A 27352-nucleotide genomic window follows, 5' to 3' on the forward strand; every position below is an offset into this window, starting at 1 on the left:
CCGCACTTTGATTTATTGTAAGAACTATATGGACGTCTCAGACGTATGATGTAATCGACTATTTCCCTTATTAATACTATTTTGAGCACTGTGTGATGATGTCCATGTTATGTAACTGCTGTGTACGTGAATAACTGATCCTGGCACGTACATGGTTCGCATTCGGTTTGCCTTCTAAAACCGGGTGTGACATAAGTGGTATCAAAGCCGTGCTGACTGTAGGACCGCTAACCTAGAGTAGAATGGTCGTTCTAAGGACTATAGACCTCTGTCTCTTCCTTGACTTTGATATCCCTTCAAAAGTTGGTCCTACTGACCAAACCTATGTTCTACTACATATTATACCTTGCTGAAAATTATGTTTTATTCTGATCCTTCATTTATTTATGATTCATTACTTGCTGGTCATATTAATTCTATTCTCACCCCTTTTGCTTGCGATGTCTTTTGTAGATGGCTCGACTTAGACACACTGCACGAAAGTCAGTCATCCCCTTCTTACCCTCCCGCCTTGCTGAGCGTCCGCTTCGCCGTCCCGTGGCCGGACAGTCCAGCCACTTGGAGAGACTACACCACCGCCTGCGTGAGGAGCAGGAGCGTCGACGACAGGAGCAGCAGAGCTCTTCCTTCTCGCTCCACCAGGAGATAGAGTCTGTGAGGAGCTGCTCCCCTGTGCTTCCCCTGGAGCCGCCCCCTGCACCACCACTGGGCGCCCCAGCTTCTGGAGTAGCTGCTGGAGGAGACCCAGACGACGGAGATGGCGACGACAGCTCGAGCCACGACACTGACTTCTCTGCTAACCTTGAGCCGGAAGGATGGGTTGCTCGACCCATCACTCGCGACGCTGCTCGCGGGTGTCACTTCCACGATGCGCTCGACACCCTGCTACGTCGGGCATTTGACCGGCATACTTGGTCCGTCGAGTATCGCTGTGTGGTCTACCAGCATAGTCGCGGGGTCTACCCGGATCGCTGGGAGGCAACTTGCTTGGTGCGCTGCCCGGAGAACAGTCTCCAGGGAGCGGAGGCCTGTTCAGAGCACTATTCTATCTCTGAGCGGGACTCAGCTGAGGCAGCCATGCAAGATGCTGCACGGCGTGCGCTTTCGCACTACTGCTCGGTTTTCGGTGGGGCAGCTGACGGTCTTGACCTGATGTATTACCCCCGCCGTTCATCTGGCAGCACAGGAGGCGTGATTGTCTCACCTGTCGGTGAGGGCAATCCTAGGTTGAGCAGCACAGTCAACCTAGCCGCCGTGCTAAACACGGAGCTGGACCATGCATTAGATGAGCTGAGTAGGGCTCGTGCTGAGATCGCCCAGCTGCGGGCTGAGCGCGCGGAACGTCGTTATCTGGATGGTGGTTCCCCCGCTCCCGTCGGGACTCAGCACCCGTACCGCTCACCTCAGCGTGGACACCAGTCTTATGGCAATCCCGCCTGCAAGACCAAGATAACTCTAGAGCCATAGATCGTTAGAGTTGGATCTTGTAATTAATACGAAATATATACGTAGAAGCTTCAGTCTTAGCGTTAGTCTCGGTCTTAGTTAGTCTTAGTTAGACAGGGTAGTTTGCTATATCCTGTGCATTTATGTTTGTCATGATGAACTATGATTGGTTTGGATCTTTGTAATGATTGTCACCAGAGTGTGGGTATCCCCTGCATTTTGGTTTACCTATTATGTTAATAAAGTTAGTTATATAGTTGGGAAAACCTTTATTCTACTTTCCTCTTTTTCTGAGAAGCTGTGTGGCCTGTGTTGGAGATCAGTGAAGATGCTCATCTGTTCAGTGCTGTTGAGGAATTCTATTCTCTTTTCTTATGCTGCAAGATTTGCCAGATCAGTTCTGATGTGTGGTTGCGTTCTGCAGATGTCAGAGAACAGGCGCAGAGGAGGAAGGCGTGCTCAGCAGGAGCGAGCCGGTCAGCAAGATGAGGCGCCCCAGCAGCAGCAGCTGCCGCCCCCGCCCCCGATGTCGATTGAGCAGATGTTTCTGATGCAGACTCAGGCAGTTCAAGCCATCGGTCAGACTCTGGCCGCCATTCAGCAGCAGCAGCAGCAGCAGCAGGCTCCACCTCAGCCTCAGATGCCCAGAGACAAGCGTGCTGAATTCATGAGAGGTCATCCCCCAACGTTTGCTCATTCTTCTGACCCTATGGATGCTGAAGATTGGCTGCGCACTGTGGAGCGAGAGTTGCATACCGCTCAGTGCGATGACAGGGAGAAAGTTCTGTATGGTCCCCGTCTGTTGAGAGGAGCAGCCCAATCATGGTGGGAGTCTTACCTCGCCACCCATGCCAACCCCGACACCATCACCTGGGAAGAATTCAGAGGTAGCTTTCGTCAGTACCATGTGCCTGCAGGTCTGATGACAGTGAAGAAGGAGGAGTTCCTGGCCCTTAAGCAAGGGTCATCGTCTGTCAGTGAGTACCGGGACAAGTTTCTGCAATTGTCTCGCTACGCTCCCGAAGATGTCAACACCGACGCCAAGCGACAATACCGTTTTCTGAGAGGCTTGGTTGACCCTCTGCAGTATCAGCTGATGAATCACACCTTCCCAACATTCCAGCACCTGATTGACAGAGCAATCATGACAGAGAGAAAGCGCAAGGAGATGGAAGATCGTAAGCGCAAGATCAGTGGACCCCAGCCTGGAAGCAGCAGCCGTCCCCGTTTCTCAGGCAATCAACCTCAGCAGTTCAGGCAGAACCAGCGTCCACCTCAGCAGCATCAGCAGCGTCAGCAGTATCAGCAGTTCCAAAGGCAGTATCCTCAGCATCAGTACCAGAATCGTCAGAGCAATCAGTCAGGAGGAGGTCAGTTTCAGAGGCAGAATCAACAGACACCTCGTCTTCCTGCCCCAGCAAATCAGCAGAACAGTCAGGCAGCACCAGCTCAGGTTGGAAACAGGGCATGTTTCCACTGTGGAGAGCAAGGCCATTGGGTGATGCAATGTCCGAAGAAGGCAGCCCAGCAGCAGTCAGGCCCCAATGCCCCAGCAAAGCAGAATGTGTCTCAGCCTGGAGCAGGCAACCGCTCTCAGCAGCGCTATAATCATGGAAGACTGAACCACTTGGAGGCTGAAGCAGTTCAGGAGACCCCCGACATGACAGTAGGTATGTTCCCAGTCGATTCCCATATTGCGGAAGTGTTATTTGATACTGGAGCAACACATTCTTTCATTACTGCATCATGGGTAGAAGCACATAATCTTCCAATTACTACCATGTCAACCCCTATTCAAATTGACTCAGCTGGTGGTAGAATTCGAGCTGATAGCATTTGTTTAAATGTAAGTGTGGAAATAAGGGGGATAGCGTTTCCCGCCAACCTTATAGTAATGGGTACTCAGGGAATAGATGTCATCCTAGGGATGAATTGGTTAGATAAGTATCAGGCAGTTATCAGTTGTGATAAAAGGACAATCAAGTTGGTGTCCCCACTAGGAGAGGAAGTGATGACCGAGTTAGTCCCGCCTGAGCCAAAGAAAGGAAGTTGTTATCAGATGGCTGTCGATAGCAGTGAAGCAGACCCAATTGAGAGTATCAAGGTTGTGTCTGAATTCCCAGATGTGTTTCCAAAGGATTTACCGGGTATGCCACCAGAGCGGAAAGTTGAATTTGCTATAGAGCTTCTTCCTGGAACCGCCCCTATCTCTAAGAGAGCTTACAGAATATCTGGACCAGAGTTGGTTGAGCTTAAGAAGCAGATTGATGAGCTGTCAGAGAAAGGTTACATCCGGCCAAGCACCTCGCCTTGGGCCGCCCCTGTCTTGTTTGTGGAGAAGAAAGATGGCACCAAGAGGATGTGTATCGATTATCGAGCTTTGAATAAAGTCACGATCAAGAACAAGTATCCTTTGCCCAGAATAGAAGATCTGTTCGACCAGTTGAGAGGAGCTAGTGTGTTCTCCAAGATCGATCTGAGGTCAGGTTATCATCAGCTCAGGATCCGACCTTCGGACATTCCGAAGACGGCATTCATTACCAAGTATGGTTTAAATGAGTTCACAGTGATGTCTTTTGGTTTGACCAATGCACCAGCGTTCTTTATGAACTTGATGAACAGTGTATTCATGGATTATCTTGATAAGTTCGTGGTGGTATTCATTGATGACATTCTGGTTTATTCTCAAAGTGAAGAAGAGCATGCAGATCATTTGAGGATGGTATTGCAGAGATTGCGAGAGCACCAGTTGTATGCAAAGTTGAGCAAGTGTGAGTTCTGGATCAGTGAAGTCCTGTTCTTGGGTCACATAATCAACAAAGAAGGATTGGCTGTGGATCCGAAGAAAGTGGCAGACATTCTAAACTGGAAAGCGCCAACAGATGCTAGAGGAATCAAGAGCTTCATTGGAATGGCCGGATATTATCGGCGATTCATTGAAGGGTTTTCGAAGATTGCGAAACCAATGACAGCGTTGCTAGGCAACAAGGTTGAGTTCAAGTGGACCCAGAAATGCCAAGAGGCCTTTGAAGCGCTGAAAGAGAAGTTGACAACAGCGCCTGTCCTAGTCTTGCCTGATGTGCACAAGCCCTTCTCTGTGTATTGTGATGCTTGTTACACAGGTTTGGGATGCGTGTTGATGCAAGAGGGAAGAGTTGTGGCTTACTCGTCCCGACAGCTGAAGGTTCATGAGAAGAACTACCCAATCCATGATCTAGAGTTGGCAGCAGTGGTTCACGCACTGAAGACATGGAGGCACTATCTGTATGGACAGAAATGCGATGTTTACACAGACCACAAGAGTCTGAAGTACATATTCACTCAGTCAGAGTTGAACATGAGGCAACGAAGATGGTTAGAGCTGATCAAAGACTATGAGTTGGAGATTCATTACCATCCAGGCAAAGCGAACGTAGTGGCAGATGCTTTGAGCAGAAAGAGTCAAGTCAATCTGATGGTCGCTCGTCCGATGCCTTATGAGTTGGCCAAGGAGTTTGACAGGTTGAGTCTCGGATTTCTGAACAATTCGCGAGGAGTCACAGTTGAATTGGAACCTACCTTGGAGCGCGAAATCAAAGAAGCGCAGAAAAATGATGAGAAGATCAGTGAGATTCGGCGATTGATTCTAGATGGCAGAGGCAAAGACTTTCGAGAAGATGCAGAAGGTGTGGTATGGTTCAAAGACCGCTTGTGTGTTCCCAATGTCCAGTCTATTCGGGAGTTGATTCTCAAGGAAGCTCATGAGACAGCTTATTCGATTCACCCTGGCAGTGAGAAGATGTATCAGGATCTGAAGAAGAAATTCTGGTGGTACGGAATGAAAAGAGAAATCGCAGAGCATGTGGCTATGTGCGATAGTTGTCGAAGAATTAAGGCAGAACACCAGAGACCAGCTGGATTGTTGCAACCGTTGCAGATCCCTTAGTGGAAATGGGATGAAATTGGCATGGATTTCATAGTCGGATTGCCTCGCACTCGAGCCGGCTACGATTCCATTTGGGTAGTAGTGGACCGTTTGACCAAGTCAGCCCACTTCATACCTGTCAAGACCAACTACAACAGTGCAGTATTGGCAGAATTGTATATGTCTCGGATCGTTTGTCTTCATGGTGTGCCAAAGAAGATAGTGTCAGACAGAGGAACGCAGTTCACCTCTCATTTCTGGCAGCAGTTGCATGAAGCCTTGGGCACGCATCTGAATTTCAGTTCAGCTTATCACCCGCAGACAGATGGTCAGACTGAAAGAACCAATCAAATTCTTGAAGATATGTTGAGGGCCTGTGCGTTGCAAGATCAGTCCGGATGGGACAAGCGATTGCCTTATGCAGAGTTTTCCTATAACAACAGTTACCAGGCCAGTTTGAAGATGTCACCGTTTCAAGCGCTGTATGGAAGGAGTTGCAGAACTCCGTTGCAATGGGATCAGCCTGGAGAGAAGCAGGTGTTTGGGCCAGATATTTTGCTTGAAGCCGAAGAGAACATCAAGATGGTTCGAGAGAATCTGAAGATAGCGCAATCGAGGCAGCGAAGCTATGCAGACACAAGAAGAAGAGAGCTGAGTTTTGAAGTCGGAGACTTTGTCTATCTGAAAGTGTCACCGATCAGAGGAGTCAGAAGATTCGGAGTCAAAGGCAAGCTAGCACCCCGCTACATTGGTCCGTATCAAATTCTCTCAAAGCGTGGAGAAGTGGCTTATCAGCTCAGCCTGCCAGAGAATTTGTCTGCTGTGCATGATGTCTTTCATGTGTCTCAGTTGAAGAAGTGTTTGCGTGTGCCAGAAGAGCAGTTGCCAGTGGAAGGTCTTGAAGTCCAGGAGGACTTGACCTATATTGAGAAGCCAGCTCAGATCCTTGAGGTTGCAGATAGAGTCACCCGAAGGAAGACCATTAGAATGTGCAAAGTCAGATGGAATCACCACTCTGAGGAAGAAGCAACCTGGGAGCGTGAAGATGATCTAGTGGCTAAGTACCCAGAGCTCTTTGCTAGCCAGCCCTGAATCTCGAGGGCGAGATTCTTTTAAGGGGGATAGGTTTGTAACGCCCCGAATTTTTGCAGTTGAATTTTTTCTTTCTTTACTCGCCAAAATTCGGGCGTTACCTTTTCTTTTTCTTTTTCCCCTCGCTAAACCTTGACCTTTTTCAAAGTTTAGCGGGATTCGGTTTGGAATTCCCGTATGTATAAAAACCCTAAATACTTTATGTTGTTTGATGCACCATGCCGCCCTTGCATTTTTGGTTGTTTGAAAGTGCAATCGCATTCATCTAAAAGATCGGATTTCGAGAACAAGCGGAAAATCTTTTATCTTTCTTTCTCTCTCTTTCTCTCTCCCCTTTCTCTCTCTCTCCCGCGCCCTGGGCCGACCCCGGCCGGCCCAGCCGCCCCCTGGCGCCCCCCCCCCTTGGGCCCAATTGGCCCAAGCCGCCCCCCACCTCCCCTTTTTCCCCAAACCCTCTCCCTCTCCCTCTCATTTTCTCTCATTCTCTCCCTAGCGCCGCCCCTACCCCTGCCCTAAGCCGCCGCCGCCCCTGCCCCCTACCCTAGGCCGCCGCGCCGCCCCCTGCCGCCGGCCGCCCCTCGCCGTCGATCCCCGCCGGTGAGCCCCCTCCCCCTCCTCCCTCTCCTCCCTCCCCTCTTCTCTCCCCACCCCCGCGCGCCCCCTGGCCGCGCCGACAGCTGCCCCAGCCCCGCCGTGGCCCCTGGCCGCCGCTGGCCGGCCCTCGGCCGCGCCCAGCCGGCCCCGGCCGCCGCTGGCCCGCCCCGGCCGCTCCCCTGGCCGCCCTGGCCCGGCCGCTGGCCGCCCCCAGCCGCGCCCCGCCCGGCCGCCAGCCGCCCCTAGCCCGCGCCCCGGCCGCCTGGCCCCCTGGCCGCGCCCCCCTGTCCCGGGCCGGTTCAGCCGGCCTCGGCCCCGGCTCAGCCGCCCCCGGCCCCAGCTCGGCCGCCCCCCGCGCTCGGCCGCCCCAGCTCGGCCGCCTGCCCCCGGGCCGGTTCAACCGCCCCTAGGGCCGGTTCAACCGCGCCCCCCTCTGTTTTTTTATTTATTTTTTATTTTATTTTATTTACTTTCTGTGATTATAATTACTGTATTTTAAGTAGGCTAATCACTGTTCATGCTATGGGAAAATAGGAAGTTTAATTTAAAATTCCGTTATGCTATTGATTCACGTAGTTAATTGTTTACCCTGTGCAATGTTGATCAACTAAAAGTGATTAGGTTTCCATTAGTATATATAAATATATATAACAGAATTATTTTGTTAAAAACCAATTGTGTCATTAGTGCATAAGATTTAACCCCCTGCGAGACCCTTTCCTGTTTCTTTCTAACCATAACAAATGCGATATCGAATGTCATACTTGATGCATATTCGCTTTATTTGTTATCTTGTATGGTGTACTGTTCTTTTGTATTAAATATGTGGATGGATGTATGTATGTTTGCGCTCGCATAGAGAACGATTCGGTCGAAGAGCCCGAGGAATTCGCAGGAGAAGCCCCTGAGCAGCAGTCGGTTGGTGGAGGCAAGTGTCCTTTGACCTATCTCTGTCCTATTCATTATTTAATTCACCTCCCGCTTACACATTTATGCCTAAGGATTGACTAGCTTTTGTTATCCATGTCCTTGTTTACCTATCTGGGTTGGATTATTACTGTTTAGCTTTATGCTATTGCTCAACTCTAATCAATGAACATGATGTGGTTATCTATGATACGCTGTTTTCCCGTTCTTCTTTATGATCATACTTGTGGTTTTCAAGGGGACTCGAGCGGTTTCTCGAGTGCCTCTCCGTAAGGACCTGTTCTATGGATGACCGCCCGGGAAAACAGTGCAACCATGAGGGTGGAATGGGGTGCCCTTAGCTGAATAATTAGAGGATCCGGGATGTAGTTCACTTAGCCGTCGTGCCGTCAATGGGGCTCGGTGTATGCGGCTCGCTCTGCCAAGTTTGGGTTCGCCCCTTGGGGAGGAGTGCGGTGCATTTAGGAAACCTAACGGGTGGCTACAGTCCCGGGGAATCTTTGTAAAGGCTACATAGTGAAACCCTGCCTATTCACCTTGGTAGTGTTTAAGGGTTTGATCGGCCCGAGGCAAGAGGGAATCACGGCTTGTGGGTAAAGTGCACAACCTCTGCAGAGTGTTATGAAACTGATATATCAGCCGTGCTCACGGTTATGAGCGGCCAAGGGAGCTCCAGTGATTAGTGGTACTTGATCAGAGACATTGTGGTACAGGTGGTTATGAGATTGATGGTTCTGGTTATGATTATGGTATTGGTAAGTGGTATTCTTTCCGTTTGGAAAGGGTACATCGGGTTAATAACTTGGGTTAATGCTAAAACTTGGCTTTCTACTAGTAAATAATAATCTGACCAACTAAAAGCAACTGCTTGACTTATCCCCACATAAAGCTAGTCCACTACAGCCAAACAGGATACTTGCTGAGTATGTTGATGTGTACTCACCCTTGCTCTACACACCAAACCCCCCCCCCCCCCAGGTTGTCAGCATTGCAACCACTGCTCAGGCGAAGATGAAGCTGTGGAAGGAGACTTCCAGGAGTTCCAAGACTACGACGAGTTCTAGGTGTGGGTTAGCGGCAACCCCCAGTCGGCTGCCTGTGAAGGCCGCGTTATCTACGTTTCTTTTCCGCACTTTGATTTATTGTAAGAACTATATGGACGTCTCAGACGTATGATGTAATCGACTATTTCCCTTATTAATACTATTTTGAGCACTGTGTGATGATGTCCATGTTATGTAACTGCTGTGTACGTGAATAACTGATCCTAGCACGTACATGGTTCGCATTCGGTTTGCCTTCTAAAACCGGGTGTGACAATTCTTCCTAAGAGTGGGGATAAGAGCAAAATTCGAGACAAATTCTGTAACATTATCCACCATGTCATGAATGGTGAGGTAATTAATATTGTGCTCTTCATGATGAGACAACTAAATGATCTGAAAATGGACAAAACCAGAATTTATCCTATGCGCCTTATATTATGGCTCTCATCAAAGCAAAGACAAGATTTGAGGGGCCCTGTGAGATACTTCATACACCATTTAGACCCTTCAAGAATGAAATTGGGTTTCTCATCAGGCCACTCACTCCCTTCCTAGATGATGAGGAAGATCCTGGTTATGATGCAGGAGCAGATCCTGAAGCTGAGGCAGAGCAGATGCCTCCTCCACCTCCTCCTCAGCCTCAGCAGTATTGGCAGCCTGGTCCAGGCTACTTTGACCCATATTTTCACAATATGCAGCAAGGGCTTCATACCCACATTGATACCCGCTTTCAGGGAATGATGACACATATGGACTAACGCCTGTATGACATGCAATCTAGTTTCGATAGTAACTGGGATGCGCTCAACACTGAGTATTCTGAATTTCGCGATCACATTCAAACTAATGTCACTGATCCTATCATGACCAGACTCAACAATATGCAGTAGAGTTTTCAGAATAACATGGGAGCTCTGTCTAGTCAATTTGACAACCTCTACCAATGACAGCATGCATGAGATCAGTCAGAGGCAGCAACAACTCCAGCAAGACTTTAGACAGTTCTCCTCTCTCTTTGACACCTTCAGCACTCACTACTATAACATGCATCCTCCACCAAGTGATCAGTGAAGCCTCTCCTTTGTGGGAATTGATGCCAAAGGGGGAGAGAGTGAATAAAGAGAAGAGAAGTTGTCATATTCAGGGGGAGTTGGTTTATGTGGATATTGAGACCGTGCATGTGCATGTTTACCATTTTATGTCGCATGCATTATTTTATGTCTTATGCACTTGGCACTGGCTACTATTTGAACTTTGAACTCTATGTCTTATGCCTGTGGACAATTATTTGTAATATTCTGTGGGTTGAACTATTTTTAGTTCAAATTACTCTGTGAATAGTTAATCGAGGAGTGATTATAATTGCTGCGCTTACTTTACATATCATCTCTTGTACGCCTCGATAACCATGACTGTAGGAAGGTCTCCATCAAAACTCCGATCTATTATGTGTGTTATATCTTCAGCCTTAAATATCCTGCACACACATAGGGAGAGCCTTTCTTACATTCTGAGTTTTAATTGGGATTTATCTATCTCTCGGACAGAACTTCAAATCAAGATAAGTCCTACGAAACTCATCTCCAAAATCCTTTTTATACCTAAGGTATGAGGGAGATTTGAAAAAACAAAACTTCTCTTTAATATATTATGTAGTGTTGTCATCAATTAACAAAAAGGGGGAGATTGTGAATCATCTAGGCCCCTTAGTGATGTTTTGGTAATTAATGACAACTGCTTGTGGACTAACGGTTCTTGGAGAAATAAGAATGTAAGGTTGGACCACATAAAACAGGAAATCTTGGAGATTCATAAGCATTGGTTGTGGATCAAGTGAAGACAAAGGTATAACATAGGTTTCGTTTTTGCCGGTCTTGAGGAGTTTAGAGAAGATACTTGACCGGATTAGTAGGTTAGATAGCCGTACTATTAAGAGGGGTTAATGACTTTGATCTGTGTAAAACTTAGTGCCTCATAGAGCATCTAGTGGTTGCATTTGCATGAGGACTAACAGCGCTTCAAATTTCATGAGTTAAAAATCCTTTCAGAAGCTTGTTTGAAAAGTGCAAAGTCCTGGATGCGCGGACCGTCCGCGATCCACCAGTGGGGTCCGAAGTCTGACCACTTCGGACATGTCCTATTCCTTTGCACTGCGGACCGTCCAGGCCTTGGGGACGGACCGTCCGCAGTCCTGACCAGAGAAGACTGCTTTCGGGATAGTCCCTGAATTATAGTGCGGACCGTCCGGCTTTGATGGGCGGACAGTCCGCGGGTGCCAAATATGGTTTGGGCAGGGACTGTGTGGTTTTTGGGATTTGTACTACGGACTGTCCGGATGATAAGTCCGGACAGTACTGTCTCCAGGTCTCGGACCGTCCGGCCTTGTAGGCGGACGGTCCGCCTGTGTTAACTGCTCTTGGTCAGAGGTTTGGGTGCTTCAAGTTGCCAGGTCGCGGACGGTCCGGCCATGGTGGGTGGACTGTCCGGATCTAACTTTTCTGACAGCTCTGACAGATTTCAAACGGGGAATATAGCTGTTATGTGTACAGCGGACCGTCCGCGTGTGCGCAGAACAGGTGCTTTTTGCTCATAACGGTTGGAATTTGGTGGGGGACTATAAATAGAAGGGTAGCTCGTGTGTGAGATCTTCTTGGCTATTCCTTGCATACATTGAGCTCAATTGTGATCCTCCAACTCACTCTCTCACACTCTTTGCTTTAGATTGCATTCTAGTGAGAGATTGAGTGTTCCTAGTGCATTTGCATCCATCGGTGATTCTTGAGGCAATAGGTGGTACACCGAGCAAGCATCATTGGCTTGTTACTCTTGGAGGTTGCCGCCTCCTACACGGCTCGGGTGATTGTCTCCGTCCAGCTCTCCAAGAAGATTGTGGAGAAGCCACGGTGTTGATTGTGAGGGGTTCGCGCCTACCTCGCCGGAGCGGCAAAGGTGACATTAGTGGAATCGAGGTATTGAGTGATTTCTTGTCCACTTGGCTTAAAGATCAAGCCATGTCTTGATAGAGGAGCAAGTGAGAGCTTGAAGTCCACCTCAACGTGGATTAGGGGTATCGGCAAATCACCGATACCACGGGGTAAAATTCGGTGTCTTTACTTTCTTGCATTACTTATTGCCGTGCAAGTGATTAGTGTTTTGCCTATTGTTCTTCAAGTATTCAATCACCTTAGTTGATTCTCATAGATTGTTTACTTGTTATCACTAGAGAATTTATACCTCTTGTTATATTGATTAAATTTCCCTAGTGTTTTTGATTTTAGTCAAAACCGTCTATTTATCCCCCTCTAGCCGGTGTCCTAGATCCTACAAGGGGTCCTGGTGGCCAGATCCTTCACAGAAAAACCAGAGGGGTCAAACTCAATGAAACATGAATTGTCGATGGCGAACCGACGCACAGACAGGAGATTATGGGTGATATGTGGGGCCACCAGTGCGTCGTTGATAGAACGGCCTAGGGAGAACCGAGGCACCTACTGAGGTGACCGGCAACCGTTTCCAACGACGATCGAGGTGGGATGAGAGGAATGAGGGGGGTAGGAGCGAGTTAGCATGCCTGTATTGGGGGTGGTGTGGTAGCAGGCACCAGAATCGATGACCTAGTCAGGTGAGGGTGGGGCCAACGCCATGGTGCTGTAGGCAGCGCCGAGGGAGGCGGGGTCCTAGCCTCCAGCAAGCGGGGACTAGGGAGTCGCAGTGGGGGTACCCGGAGGCGGGAGCTGGGGTGGAGCCGGGGTCGTCGGTGGCACGCCATATGGAGGTATGTCGTAGGGGGGCGTAGTCAGGAGAGCCGGCGCCGGAGGACGGGAGGCACTCGAGGCCTGACCCGGCCGGCCACATGGAGATGGTCCCGGTCTAAGGGTTGTAGATTGACAACCACGCCTGGCTGCCACCCCGGCTGGAGGGACCACCACGGGTGGAGCCGCCATCGCCGCGGCTGCCCTTGCGGGGGCGACGACCTCCGTCGGCGGTGGAAGCTGGATGAGGAGCCGCATGAACCGTGGGAGAAGGGCGGACAAGGGCCTCGATCGACGGAGGACGACGAGCCTGCCGGAAAGCGCCTAACCTCTGGGAGGAGTGGTGTAGAGGGTCGGGGCCGGAGCGGGTGCCTCAGTCGCCATAGTGAGCTCTTCGAGGAAAAGCTCGTTCCGCACGACAATGGAAGGTGGGAAAGGGACGATCCTCTTGATGAGAGCCTTCAGGTGGCCGTAGCGGGGACTGAGGCCACGCAGAAGGTTCAACACCAAGGTGCGGTCGTCGACTGGCTCGCTGAGGTCACGGAGGGAGTCTGCCAAGCCCTTCATCTAGCGGCTATACTCCCCCACGGATGTAGGATCTAGGACACCGGCTAGAGGGGGGTGAATAGACAATTTTGAATAAAATCAAAAACACTAGGGAAATTTAATCAATATAACAAGAGGAATAAATTCTCTAGTGATAACAAATAAACAATCTATGAGAATCAACTAAGGTGATTGAATACTTGAAAAACAATATGCAAAACACTAATCACTTGCACGACAATAAGTAATGCAAGAATGTAAAGACACCGAATTTTATCCCGTGGTATCGGTGATTTGCCGATCACCCCTAATCCACGTTGAGGTGGACTTCAAGCTCTCACTTGCTCCTTTATCAAGACACGACTTGATCTTTGAGCCAAGTGGACAAGAAATCACTCAATACCTCGATTCCACTAATATCACCTTTGCCGCTCCGGCGAGGTAGGCGCGAACCCCTCACAATCAACACCGCGGCTTCTCCACAATCTTCTTGGAGAGCTCGACGGAGAGAATCACCCGAGCCGTCTAGGAGGCGGCAACCTCCAAGAGTAACAAGCCGATGACGCTTGCTCGGTGTACCACCTAGTGCTTCAAGAATCACCGAAGGATGCAAATGCACTAGAAACCCTCAATCTCTCACTAGAATGCAATCTCAAGCAAAGAGTGTGAGAGAGTGAGTTAGAGGATCACAAATGAGCTCAATGTGTGCAAAGAATGGCTAAGAGAGGTCTCACACACGAGCTACCCTTATATTTATATTCCCCCACCAAATTCCAACCGTTATGAGCAAAAAGCACCAGTTCTGCGCACACGCGGACGGTCCGCGCCCTAGGGCCGGACGGTCCGCCGTACGCATAACGACTATAATTCCCGTTTAAAATCTGTCAGAGTTGTCAGAAAAGTTAGGTTCGGACAGTCCGCCCACCATGGTCGGACCGTCCGCGACCTGGCAACTTGAAGCACCCGGACCTCTGACTAAGAGCAGTTAACACGAGCGGACCGTCCGTCTATAAGCCCGGACGGTCCGAGACCTGAGACAGTACTGTCCGGATTTATCCTCCGGACAGTCCGTAGTACAAATCCTAAAAATCACACAATCCCTGCCCAAACCATATTTGGCACCTGCGGACTGTCCGCCCATCAAAGCCGGACGATCCGCACTATAATTCAGGGACTGTCCCGAAAGCAGCCTTCTCTGGTCAGGACTGCGGACGGTCCGCAATGCAAAGGAACAAGATATGTTCGAAGTGGTCAGACTTCGGACCCCCTGGTGGATCACGGACGGTCCGCCCTCAAGATCCGGACGGTCCGCACATCCAAGACTTTGCACTTTTCAAACAAGCTTTTGAAAGATTTTTTAACTCATGAAATTTGAAGCGCTGTTAGTACTCATGCAAATGCAACTACTAGATGCTTTATGAGGCACTAAGTTTTATACAAATCAAAGTCATTGACCCCTCTTAATAGTACGGCTATCTAGCCTACCAATCCGGTCAAGTATCTTCTCTAAACTCCTCAAAACCGGCAAAAACGAAACCTATGTTATACCTTTGCCTTCACTTGATCCACAACCAATGCTTATGAATCTCCAATATTTCCTGTTCTATGTGGTCCAACCCTGCATTCTTATTTCTGCAAGAATCGTTAGCCCACAAGCAGTTGTCATTAATTACCAAAACATCACCAAGGGGTCTAGATGATTCACAATCTCCCCCTTTTTGGTAATTGATAACAACACTACATAATATATTAAAGAGAAGTTTAGTTTTTCCAAATCTCCCTCATACCTTAGGTATAAGATGGATTTTGGAGATGAGTTTCGTAGGACTTATCTTGATTTGAAGTTCTGTCCGAGAGATAGATAAATCCCAATTAAAACTTAGAATGTAAGAAAAGCTCCCCCTATGTGTGTGCAGGATTATTTGAAGCTGAAAATATAACACATATAATAGATCAGAGTTTTGATGGAGACCTTTCTACAGTCATGGTTATCGAGGCGTACTAGAGATGATATGTAGAGTAAACGCAACAATTATAATCACTCCTCGATTGTAGCTAGTACCAAGTGCATAAGACATAAAATAATGTATGCGACATAAAATGGTAAACATGCACATGCACGGTCTCAATGTCCACATAGACCAATTCCCCCTGAATACCTTGAATGTGACAACTGCTCTTCTCTTTCTTCACTTCTCTCCCCCTTTGGCATCAATTGCCACAAAGGAGAGGCTTCACTGATCACTTGGTGGAGGATGCATGTTATAGTAGTGAGTGCTGAAGGTGTCAAAAAGAGAGGAGAACTGGCCAAAGTCTTGCTGGAGTTGTTGCTGCCTCTGACTGATCTCATGCATGTTGTCGTTGGTAAAGAGGTTGTCAAATTGACTAGACAGAGCTCCCATGTTATCCTGAAAACTCTGCTGCATATTGTTAAGTCTGGTCATGATAGGATCAGTGACATTAGTTTGAATGTGATCACGAAATTCAGAATACTCAGCGTTGAGCGCATCCCAGTTACTGTCAAAACTGGATTGCATGACATCAAACGTTGATCCATATGTGTCATCATTCCCTCAAAGCGAGTATCAAGATGGGTCTGAAGCCTTTGCTGTATATTTTGAAAATATGGGTCAAAGTAGCCTGGACCAGGCTGTCAATACTGCTGAGGCTGAGGAGGAGGTGGAGGAGGAGGCATCTGCTCTGCCTCAGCATCATGAGCTGCTGCTGCATCATAACCAGGGTCTTCCTCATCATCTGGGAAGGGAGTGAGTGGCATGGTGAGGAACCCAATTTCATTCTTAAAAGGTCTGAACGGTGTATGAACTATCTCGCAGGGCCTCTCAAATCTTGTCTTTGCTTTGATGAGAGCCATAATATAAGGCGCATAGGCTAGGTTCTGGTTTTTATCTATTTTCAAATCATTGAGCTGCCTCATCATGAAGAGCACAATATTCATTACCTCACCATTCATGACATGGTGGATAATGTTCCAAAATTTGTCTCGAATTTTGCTCTTATCCTAACTCTTGGGAAGAATAGTGTCTCTTGCAATCTTGTTGATCACAGCAGGATGATGCCTCAATCATGCTGTCTCTCCAAACCTCCTAGGTATGCCCAGCCTTGCTGGCTCATAGAATTGCACAAAGTTCTCAAAATTATCTTCAGTGTAGAGATCTAGCCCAGCTGAAATGATGCCATAATTCAGACTGTTGGCAGCAGCAAAATCAGCAAAAGTTGCAGAATATCTCTTGAATCCAGTCATCCAAGTGATGGATTACTCTTCTATATCTATCTCTTTTGTGGCCAGGAATTGCTTGACTGCCATCTCACTGAAGTCAGTTCTCTGCCCCATAAACTGATACAGACCACATGTCTCAAACTTAGGAATCAGATCCTTCATGACTGATTGTCCCAGTATGAAGGACCAATCAATTACCTGATGTTTATGAAAATTGGTATCCATCAATGTGCCCCAAAAAACATCAAATTGGAGCTGAGTGTGGAAAAATTGAACATTGGTGTCAGATGGCAAAGTGTATTGAATCACAGTTCTCCTTGAGCAGTATTCAGCCATAGAAAACCTCCTCTTTGAAAATGTCCATCCTGTGATATCAATTGGGTAGTCAGGATGTATATGAGGAATGTCTTCTGTGTCCATAGATTCAGTGCCCCAGCTGAAGATTGGGCCTCTAAATCAGTAGTTGGAGTGTAGTCAGCATCATCTGCACGAAGGCGCTTTGATTTGAAGCGACCTGCAAGCTTCTTGCGAAGACCATCGAAACCACTACAATAAATGTGACAGACATCCAGAGATGAATAGTTGATACCAATCACCACAATCAAAGAGAGAAGAAGTGCATTGCTCTGTCAGGGTCCGGACTGTCCGCGCCACAGGTCCGGACGGTCCGCGACCGGCCAGGGGCGACTCCCTAAAACCCTAGTCGTCTCAATCGTTGCACTGATGATTCCACAGAGAATATCCATCCAAATGCATTCAAATTTTTGCACAACATTCATAGCGAGTAGCACTAACAATCCCACCAATCAGATTTGTAAAACTATTGCTCAATTCTAGATCAGAGAGGAAATCCGAATAATCCCAAAATTGAATAGATTTGATGAAATCCATAAGATTATGAAATACCGTGATGACGACATGTTGGTTGAACTTTTCACAAGCTGTCGGACTGTCCGTGCGTAACTTCCCTTCTCCGTCCGTGCACAATCGACAAAGGAGAACTTTTTGGCGAGTGGAGAGCGAGAGAGGAGTTGCAAAGAGCGGAAATAACAAGTCTGCTGCCTCTACCCGACTTTTATTGCCTGTCGCGGACGGTCCGCGCAGGGGCGGCGGACGGTCCGCGACCTGATGAATTCAGACTGTCTGCATTGCTAACCGGACTGTCCAGTTCCTGATACTGCGGACGGTCCGCGGTCCATGGGCGGACGGTCCGCGGCCTGATACTCAGTTTTCCAATGTCTGTACACTTTCTGATTTTGAATTTCAAATCCGAATTGGTGCTCATATATGGACATTTCGACCAATCCAAGGGTTAGTATGCATGCATATACCCATTATGAAATTGGGTAATGCAATTTTTTCATATCAAACTACTTAGATCAATTTAAGATGAAAAAAGCATAAAAAATACCAAATAAATAGCGTAGAGAGCATATTTAGAACCGAAATGCAATACTACACATGCGCGATCAACTTCAAGCCACATTTGAGAGATCGATCACATTCATTTCACTTCTTATAGTACAAAATCTCGTTTCATCCAATGACTTTGTAAAAATGTCGGCTAATTGATCATCCGTACCAATGGAATAAATAGAGATATCTCTCTTTCCAACATGATCCCTTAAGAAGTGATGCCGTATATCAATATGCTTAGTTCCTGAGTGTTGGACCAGATTTGTAGCCAATTTTACCGCACTCTCATTATCACAAATGAGAGGCACATTCTTAAAAATAATCACATAATCCAATAGAGTTTGTTTCATCCATAATAGTTGAGCACAACAATTTCCGGCCGATATATATTTCGCCTCGGCGGTAGAGAGAGCAACCGAATTTTGTTTTTTAGAAGACTATGAAACAAGAGATCATCAAGAAATTGACAACAACCGGAGGTGCTTTTTCTATCAACTTTGCACCCAACATAGTCCGAGTCCGAATATCCAATTAATTCAAATTGAGCACATTTGGGATACCATAGACCAATATTGGGAGTATAGTTCAAATATCTTAGAATTCTTTTTGCGGCCTTCAAGTGAATCTCTCTAGGTGAAGCTTGAAATCGAGCACACAAGCAAACACTAAACATAACATCGGGCCTAGATGCGGTAATATAAAGCAAACTACCAATTATTGAACGATAAAGTTTTTGATCAACCATAGTACCTACTTCATATAAGTCTAGATGACCATTTGTTGTCATTGGAGTCTTGATAGACTTTGCATTTTCTAAACCAAACTTCTTGAGCATGTCCTTGAAATATTTTGATTGACTTATAAAAATTCTATCTTTCAATTGTTTGATTTGAAGACCAAAAAAGAAGCTCAATTCTCCTATCATAGACTTTTCAAATTCTTTTGACATCATTTTTTCAAATTCCTCACAAAAAAATTCATTAGTAGATCCAAAAATAATATCATCAACATAGATTTGACAAACAAATAAGTCTTTGCCAATTCTTTTAGTGAATAGAGTAGTGTCAACCTTCCCAATTTTAAAGTCTTTGGAAAGCAAGAAATCCCTAAGCCTTTCATACCAAGCGCGTGGAGCTTGCTTAAGCCCATAGAGATCTTTAGAAAGTTTGTACACATGGTTAGGTCTTTTGGGGTCCTCAAAACCGGGAGGTTGTTCAACATACACTAGTTCACTAATCTTACCATTTAGAAAGGTACTCTTTACATACATTTGGTAGAGCTTGATATTATGTGCACAAGCATAAGCAAGAAGAATTCGGATTGCTTCTAATCTTGCCATGGGAGCAAATGTCTCCCCAAAATCCAATCCCTCAATTTGAGTATATCCTTGTGCCACTAATCTTGCCTTGTTTCTTACTACTACACCATCTTCATTGTGCTTGTTGCAAAACACCCATTTTGTACCAATAACATTGTGGTTCTTTTGGTCTCTCAACAAGCTCCCAAACTTCATTTCGAGTGAAGTTATTTAATTCTTCATGCATTGCATTCACCCAATCAACATCAAGTAGAGCTTCATCTACACGGTTAGGTTCCATACAAGATACAAAAGAGAAATGTTCACAAAATGAAGCTATGCGAGAGCGAGTTTGAACACCCTTACTAATATCACCCACAATTTGATCAACCTGGTGATCCTTCACAATAGAATGATGAATTCTTGATACCGTTTGATAATTGCTAGTTGAAGCATTAGGAGGAACCGAATGTCTTGAAGTACCTTGATCATGAGTATCCATAGTTTCATCATTTTGTTGGCTTTGGTGATCTTCTTCATTTAGAGTTGAAGATGAAGGAATGACAACCACACTATTTTCATCATCATCTTTTTTTGGCTTTATTTCACCAACGGCCATTGTTTTCATTGCATTTATCAATTGAGTTCCACCAACATCATCAAGATTATCACTCTCATCTTGAGACTCATTTGTTTCATCAAACTCAACATCATATGTTTTTTCAATAATACCATGAGTTTTGTTGAAGACTCTATAAGCCTTACTATTTGATGAATATCCAAGAAGAAAACCCTGATCACATTTCTTCTCAAATTTAGAAAGCAGGTAGCACCGAGAGGGGGCAACGCCCAGAGCCGCGCCGAGGGTGGCATACGCGGCGGCGACGACGCTGGTGGGTAGGGGCACATTGGGGCATAGGGGCGCCACGCTGGGGAGGGCCTCGGCGGTGGCCACGCCAGGCCGGGGGCCCGCGCCGGCGGCCAGCGCGAGGGAGAGGGAGGTAGCGCCGGAGGGAGGGGGCTACATGGCGAGTCGACGGCTGCAGGGGGGCGGCGACCGACGACTGGGAAGGGGGAGGGAGGACTGGGATGGGGGCGGTGGCTGGAATTGGTAGCCGGCGGCTGGGTGGGAGGGAGAGAGAGAAGTGGGCAGAAAATAACCTAGCTCTGATACCATGTGGGAAACCTTAACCCTAACCGGGTTTGGTGAGCATATATATAAGCTGAGTAATTGGGCCAAACCCATTACACTAAGGGTATACAGGACTAACCCTGAAACCCTAACAATACTCTTACAATTTTTAAGTCATTAATCTTGTCATCTTCTAATGATATTTTTTTTGTTTATTTCACTCAAACATATAAGATTTGCTAGGCCAAATTTGTAAGTCTATAGATAAAACAATGCTGTCGCTGAAGCCCAAGATGAACTAATTGCTAGCTATAAAGTTTCAGTTGCCATCAAAACATTTATCTGAAGTTTTTTAATTCCCAACTAGTGTCGTAGGAAATCTACCCAATTGATGTTGGAACACTAGCTATCTAGCAGCATTGGCGCCATTCGGATGAGGAACATAGTTATTCTATAGGCAGTTGCATTTGTAATATGCTTGTTGCTTTGTCTAGTGTTCCAAGATTGGTATTGTGCTTTAACTTTGGCCGGTAGTGCGTAGCTCTAGGGTCCAAGGTTGTTACGATTGGGATACTTGGTAGCTATGTTCTGGTCGAGCAACCAGCTGGTCGACCTAGGGGTAGTCGTCCTGCCCATCCAGGTGTATAGTATATATGGTATATATAAAGGGTAAACATGACAAGAATTCTGCAATACTGATTTAAGAGAAGATATTTGTTCATCCAACTGAAAACAGTCCCAATGACCCTAAAGTAATGCAGGTGTTCAAAGCAGCAAAGAAACACTTATTACCACTGTACTAGTGACCTAAAGATCTTCATCCAACTGAAATTCATCAACATGTAATGAACAGAGGTTTAGAAGAACAAGATGGACTGACAATATCAGAGTTCAGACTTCATACCAATCTCTAGCATGAACAGAGGTTTAAATGAACATGGAAGACACATAATTTCAGACCATACACGATCATGAACAGAGATAGGTTTAGAACTACATGGAAGACACATAATCAGACCATACATGATCATGAACAGAACAATCTCTATATGAACATGAACAGAGGCACAGAAGTACAGAACAGAAGATGACCTCTAGACGATGAACTCATGCCTCGCGCCTATGAACTTGACCCGCTGCGCCAGTGAACAGGAGCCGCCGGCGATCAGGATGCAGCCGCGCGCCGGTTTGCCGTGGAGAGGTGGAACGAGAACGACGAGACAAGAAGCAGAAAGCAAGAGATCGAGACGATGGGATTCGAGATGTTTTGGAAACAACCGTCGGCAGTCGGGGATGGGTTTTATTGGGGGCGGCAACTCACGTTTCATCTCCCCCGTAGCCGGGCCGCCCGCCAAAAAATGCCCACGAAAATTTGACAGGCGCCATACCCTAGTTGGACAGTTTCTTCTGATCGATCGACTAATCATCGCTAGTCGTCGACTAATCGGACGACCAAGGCGATCAGGTGTCCTAATCGGGTCGCCTGCTCTGATCGGCCACCCAAAATTGACCTGTCATTAGTCGGACGACTTGAAAACATAGCTTTGTAGTATCATTCTTTGCTGAGCAGTATCGTACCTAGGATCGTATCATAGTGTTAGGATACTATGAGATATTCTTTTTAAGTTAAACTTAATACTTATTAGGGCCTGTTTGGCACCAAAGAATTTTTATAGTTTTGATGAAATACCCTGGTATTTGAGAAAACTGAGGTATTGTAAGCTATGAGGTGTTTGGTTTGATTTTGCAAACTACAATTTTCAATACTATAGTATCCTCAAAACTGCAGAAAATGTTCTTTGGTAAAGAAGAGCAAACTACAGTATTAAAAACTTCCCTACCAAACAGGCCCTTATATTACACAAAGATACATTTAGTAAAAGATGTGTGAAATTCCATTTGAAAATAGCAATTAGTCTATTCCATGTGGAGTCTACTGGAGAAAATGTTCCATGTGCAAAGAAGAGCAACTGTTGCAACCGCAGAGCAACGGGCCGGGCGAGCGTCTGTCGAGGTCAAAGTGCTCGATATGGGGCCCTCCTGGCTCGCGCAGGTGGAGGGGGCGGTGCGGCTGCGCCAGTCTGGTGCGAGTGGGCCAAGACGGGGGCGATCCGGCGGCGCAGAGATCGACGTGGAGGGCCGACGCGGATCCAGGGACCGGCGCGGCTGTGCCATTCCGGTGGCGCGTAGTTCAACTAAGAGGGGCCACGCGAGCAGAGTGCCCGTTGCCGCCAGCGAGCTCATGGAGGGGGGGGTGGCCGAGCCGGGCGGCTATGGGATGGGATGATGGGGACAGAGAAAACTGGCTCTGGTACCAAGTTGGGGGAAATGAAAACCCTAACCAGGGTTGGGAGTGTATTAACATAGACTGAGTAGTTGGGCCAAGCCCATTACACTAGGGGCATGCAGGTAATTACATGAGGACTGACCCAAAACTCTAACGAGGTTCTAACATTTTTTATAGCATGTGATGTGATTAAAGTAATAAACTTCTGCATCAAATTGGCAGTTACGATAGTACATAGTTCTGTTGTCTGTGGATGAAAATGTACTGCGTTTTATGATTAAATTGAGTTTTCATTGGAGGTGTGGGTACTGCAATTTTACTGAGTAGTTTTCATGCATTTTTTCTCCTCTCATAGACTCCAATGTTAACTTACAGCCTTGATATTGTACGAGGATTTCAAGAGGAGGAATTACCATCAATATTTAATTGCATGAAGACTACTATTCAATTATCAAAGGTAACCACAGTGAATCAAAAGCACCAGTGCCCCTTAAACTTTTCAGGGGTATTATTTAGTAGGTCTATGAACTATTATGTTTTGCATTTTTATATCCCTAAACTTTGAACCAATTTGGTTTCATGTCTGAAGGTCAACTATGGAAGCAATTTTCTTAATAAGACAAGTGCTAGAAGTGATGTAGTAGTATAGGAAGCAGAAGGACACATGGTGTTCATCAACTTGGAGAAGGCTTGTGACAAAATAACACGGAACGCTATGTGGTGGGTTTTGAACAAATATAAAGTTTAAAATGAAGTATGTTGGACCAATGTTTTTAAGTCGGATAACTTGCTGGTCGTTTTGGCTGACCGACTAGGGCGATTAATCACGATTATTCTCGATTAGTCAGACGACTTGGGCGATTAATCGGGATTGGTCCAAACCGACTTGGACGATTAATCGCGACTAATCATGATTAATCGGCCGACTTGAAAACATTGTGTTGGACTCATTAAGGACATATACAACAATATTGCGAATAGTGTTTAAACAAGTGATGAGGACACACAAGACTTCCCGATTAGAGTAGGATTACATCAAGGGTCAACTTTGAGCCCTTACTTTTTTGTCTTGGTACCAGATGAGGTCACAAGGGACATACAAAGGAATATCCCTTGGTGTATGCTTTTTATGGACGATATAGTGCTAGTTTATTAAAGTCGGGTAGGAGTAAATAGAAAACTAGAATTGTGGTAGGAGACTCTAAAGTCCAAAGGGTTTTAGATTTGGTAGCAGCTCTAGAGTCCAAAGGGTTTTAGACTCAGTAGCAGGAGGGTGTTAGGATCTTGGTGATCAGGTCCAGTGTTTGTTTTTTCTGCCCTCCAGGGCTTTGTATTTCGGTCCATTTTGGACCTTTCCTCTCAATATAATGATGCGCAGCTCTCCTACGCGTTCGAGAAAAAAAAGTAGCAGCAGGGTTTTAGTCTCAGTAGAACTAAAACCGAATACATGAGATGTGACTTTGGCACTGCTACACGTAGTTTGAAAGGTCAAGTAGTGCCAGGAAGGATCCCTTTTGGTATTCAGGAATAATGCTGCATACAAATGGGATATTGACGAAGTGGGATGGAGGAAGTAGCACCAAACATATGGTATCCTATGTGACAAGAGGATACCACAGAAGTTAAAATGCAAGTTTTATACGACGACGATTGGACCTGCTACGTTGTTTGGTGCAGGATATTGGCCTACAAAAAGATGTCATAGTTAGCAGATAAGTGTTATAGAAATGTGTAGGTTGTGTTAGAGTTATGGCCAAAACGGATTGCGTTTGAATAGATATACGTGAAGAAAAGCTTGTCCAACATTGTTGAGATGGTTTGGAGTCTGGACATGTCCAGAGGAAACCTTCAGAAGCACAATGCATAGTGGGATCCTAAGGCGCTATAGTAATAAGAAGAGTAGCATGGGAAGTTTGAAGTTGACATGGAAAGAGGCATTTAAAAAAAACTTGGAATATACTAAAAAACTTAGCCTTGAATAGGAACGAGTGAAAAATAGCTATCCACGTACATGAACCTTGATTTATGCCTTCTGGTTGGGTTTCAATTCTAGCCTACCATAACATGCTTGGAACTAAAAGGCTTTTTTGTTGTGTAATTCCTAAACTTGATAACTGGACCCCTAATCAACATCTATTTGCCCTTGTTCCGTGCTGATTACATGAACCTAGCCTGTGGATTCACATGTGAGCCGCTCAATGCTCTCGTATATCTCGTTTCTTTCTTCTCTCTTCTCGTCTCATCTTGGTGGAACACTGCCTACTTGACAACTCAGTCATGACAGCCAAATGCCAGCCACAGACAATGAGGCGATGCCCTTCATTCCCATTGCACTTCTTATCACCTCCCAGATGCTAGAAGCCAGAACCACTGCTTGGAGCTTGGTCAAGCAGCCACAATCTGCCTTCGTATAATGTGAATTGTTTATTAAGCATACTTTGTTTGCCATGCTTTGTTATTTACACAATTGTTTCTTTATCTTGCTGCTTGTTTTCTGTTTGACCATTTTTTCGGGCTAATTTCCACTTTGGTTCTCTGACTGTATTAGACGGGCAATGCTGCAATCATTGTTGACCCATCAAGCATGCAAATAGTCGCAAAGGCCACGGACCAGACACACAAGCATGATACGCCTGAAGGGAACACGGTTTCTGAAGCAAATGCAGATGTTACCTGCTCTTTGAATGAATCGATGGGTAATGGCAGCAATTTGTCACTGCCAGGATCCTTTCTTCCTAAATGCGACAGCTTGAACATGGAAATCTCATGTATAAATCCTTGGGGATGGATGAAAAAAAAGACTTGTGAGCGGAAGCCATTGCCCTGTGATGGCTGTTTTGCATGGCATCCTCTGAGACATGCTCCCATGGTTGCCATTGAAAATGCTGCTGAGAGGGATAGAACGATGTTCCCTTCTTTGGCTTCAATAACCAAGACAGATTCAAATGGCAATCTAGAGAAGTATTGTGATAATGAACAAGCAAAAAGGCTAAAGACAGATACAAAAGTAAGCCTTGTTGATTCGTATTATTTCTCCTTGCAGTTACTTACTTAGCGTTGCATGAAACTGTCAATAATGCATACAATTTATCCTTCTTTTTTCTGACAAGGTCAAATTTAAACATCAGGATAATGAGCCGTCGGCATCTGAATCATTCTGTGGTGACTTGTCTGAAACCAGCAGACCATATCTCTGCACAGGATTTGATATCTACCTTGTTTGGGAACCATGCACAATGTATGTTCAATCTTCATCCAGCTTGCACATATTTTTTCCTGTTATTGTTGATCTCACTTGCGTGTTATTTTAATCTGAAGGTGTGCAATGGCACTTGTACACCATAGATTCAAGCGCGTGTTCTATGCTTTCCCCAATCCTGTCACCGGAGCGCTCGGTGGAGTCTACATGTTGCATGGGGAGAGAAGTCTAAATCATCACTACAATGTATTTAGGGTTTCAGTACCTGAGGCATACTCGAATGGTTTGAATTAGTTGTTCGAAGGAATGCTGACCCAACATCCTGTTCCATTTTGTTTAGAAAAAAAGGATCCATGAGCTCTTGATTTTCACTATGGGTGCCATTTTGTTGCACAAGAGCTTCAGATTAGGCTTAAACTTGTCCTTTTGTATTATTAAAATTTTACCTATGTTGTATCACTAAAATAGTCTCTTCATTCTCTTTAATATAGGGCCCTTTTGGTAGGGCTTATTTTTCAGCTTCGGCTCTGGCTCATGCAAAAGTTGTGCCAAACATCTCTTTTTCAAATGGCTTCACCAGTGAAGTGCTTTTCCAAAATGAACTAGACGGTATGAGCCAAAAAAGTGGCTCACCCGGTTTCGGCTCACGTCATTTTTGCACAATAGCTCTCCCACCAGTCCAAATTATTATTTTTTGGTCCTGCCTTCAATCTCTAGCCACGTACAGGAGAGATATACATATACAAGGGTCTTTCTGAAAAACAACCTATAAGCCGTTTTGCTAAATAATTTTTTAAATAGCTTTGGCTCATCTAAAGAAGTGGTTTCACCTCGTGAGTCAGAGCTAAAGCCGTTTTTTGAGAAGTCAGAGCCCTGCCAAAGGGGCCCATAACCGGACACAATAGATTTCTCTTATGGTCCTGGAAGTGTGGCACTGACCTGGAATCTATTTTGTGTTTACTGTACACAGTCATCGCTGATTTGGTCGCTACTTTGGGGTGTTCGCAGATATTGAGTTAGCCGTGCAATATATAGTACTCCAACGGAGTGGTTCAGAAATTTTGTTTGTCGTATACAACTTTTGAGCCAAGCGTCCCAGCGCGAGCCCTTTTCACTGACTATGCCAATTGTAAATCTGCAGAATGAAAAATATCAGGAAGAAGCTAAGCATGAAGCAACGTGAAAAGTGCCCCACTTATCTAGAAACATCAATCCGGCTAACTCCCATTGGAAAAAAAAATCTCATTTTTGACTAGTCCAACAATTTTAGTTTGACCAAACATATATAAATACTAACCTCCATAAAAATAAAGTACCAAATATAATTGTAAAATATATTTATAGTTAGAGTGTAAGGGCTCCTAACCGTTTCTATTTCTTAAATTAGGAGTATAATGTAACGATACATGATTTGGTATGTAGAGACATGTTTTACAAGGTCTAGTAGCTTACCCATTCTATCTCCTATCATATTTC

The 27352-nt window shown here is 45.9% G+C and overlaps 1 protein-coding gene across 1 annotated transcript; it reads left to right on the top strand.

Moving 5' to 3' along the window:
- The first annotated feature begins 23056 nt into the window (after positions 1-23056).
- On the top strand, positions 23057-26358 carry LOC103641482 (tRNA-specific adenosine deaminase TAD3). The gene is made up of 4 exons (XM_020545789.1): positions 23057-23134; positions 25226-25684; positions 25806-25915; positions 25996-26358. The coding sequence occupies exons 1-4, from the start codon at positions 23108-23110 to the stop codon at positions 26168-26170; spliced, it is 771 nt and encodes a 256-aa protein (XP_020401378.1). The 5' UTR covers positions 23057-23107; the 3' UTR covers positions 26171-26358.
- The last annotated feature ends 994 nt before the right edge of the window (positions 26359-27352 follow it).

This window comes from Zea mays, chromosome 10 (genome assembly GCF_902167145.1).
Source record: "Zea mays cultivar B73 chromosome 10, Zm-B73-REFERENCE-NAM-5.0, whole genome shotgun sequence".
NCBI lineage: Eukaryota > Viridiplantae > Streptophyta > Magnoliopsida > Poales > Poaceae > Zea > Zea mays.

Excerpts from the sequence above, each read along its gene's own strand:
- LOC103641482 (XM_020545789.1), top strand. The coding sequence starts at position 23,108 with ATGAAGACTACTATTCAATTATCAAAG. Across the intron at positions 25,685-25,805 it reads GGCTAAAGACAGATACAAAA|GATAATGAGCCGTCGGCATC; the intron begins GTAAGCCTTGTT and ends TTTAAACATCAG. Across the intron at positions 25,916-25,995 it reads GTTTGGGAACCATGCACAAT|GTGTGCAATGGCACTTGTAC; the intron begins GTATGTTCAATC and ends TTTAATCTGAAG.